We start from the raw sequence: 856 nt of genomic DNA, 5'->3' as shown, positions 1-856 counted from the left end.
AGATCGGTATCGGCAGATACTGCTTTCTGTGATCGGCGATCGGCCTCAAAAATCCTGATCGGAGCACCCCTAAAAATAATAGTGTAATACAATAATATAATATAATAATTAAAATACTCATGACTTTTGGACCTGTGAGTGGCAAAAGAAATCATTTTTGATAAGAGACTCGTACCATTTTGGCAGCCTGGGCCTCTCCTTCAGCTTGGATGATTTTCTGCCTCTGTTCTTGTTTTGCTTTCTCCACAAAGAACTGAGCTCTTTGCGCCTCCTGCTGGGCTGGAAGACCATAAACACTTTTTATTACAGTAATTATGCCCACATATATTGTGCTACAGCACACAAGAGCCTAATTTTACCTACCAACTTGTTTGGCCTCCACAGCTGCTGTGTACTCCTTGCTGAAGCTCAACTCTGTGATGGCCACGTCGTCGAGAATAATGTTGAAGTCCTTAGCGCGTTCAAAGAGCTCCCGTCGGATGAGCAGAGAGACCTGCATGAAATCAGTGGAGAAGATAGTGAAGCAGTGGCGGTTCGTGGGTTTTAAAATAGAGGAGGCACACTAATTGTAACGTTATTGGTCTGGGATCCCTGCCGATTATTATTATTATATTATTTGCTTAACCACTTTAAAATGGCTTTTTGGTTGCTTTTAGTCAGAAAACGTAAAGAAAACGAAATGCATACAGCAAGATAATATAACTTCACTTACCTGGCCTATCACTTGAAGCAAACATCCATCCCTTCTTAAAAGTCTTGTGTTAAAAGAGAGCTGACTGTTGCGCCATTTAATTAAGCCGACTGCTGTAGCCTATATCCAGCTTAGGCTGTTTTCCCTAAATTTGTATATATACTG

The 856-nt window shown here is 41.1% G+C and overlaps 1 protein-coding gene across 1 annotated transcript in view; it reads right to left on the bottom strand.

Moving 5' to 3' along the window:
* LOC107659001 (prohibitin-2-like) overlaps window positions 1-856 on the bottom strand; it is a 5313-nt gene that overhangs the window by 2379 nt on the left and 2078 nt on the right. Inside the window, exons 3-4 of the mRNA XM_016447763.1 lie at window positions 364-546; window positions 176-279 (exon numbers count right to left, since the gene is read on the bottom strand). Coding sequence (XP_016303249.1) covers window positions 176-279; window positions 364-546 — 287 coding nt within the window. The remainder of the gene's footprint in view (window positions 1-175; window positions 280-363; window positions 547-856) is intronic.

The sequence above is a fragment of the Sinocyclocheilus anshuiensis genome, unplaced genomic scaffold, assembly GCF_001515605.1.
Source record: "Sinocyclocheilus anshuiensis isolate Anshui unplaced genomic scaffold, SAMN03320099.WGS_v1.1 scaffold311, whole genome shotgun sequence".
NCBI lineage: Eukaryota > Metazoa > Chordata > Actinopteri > Cypriniformes > Cyprinidae > Sinocyclocheilus > Sinocyclocheilus anshuiensis.
Note: the sequence above shows the minus strand (reverse complement) of the source record. Positions and strands in the feature narration are given on the sequence as shown.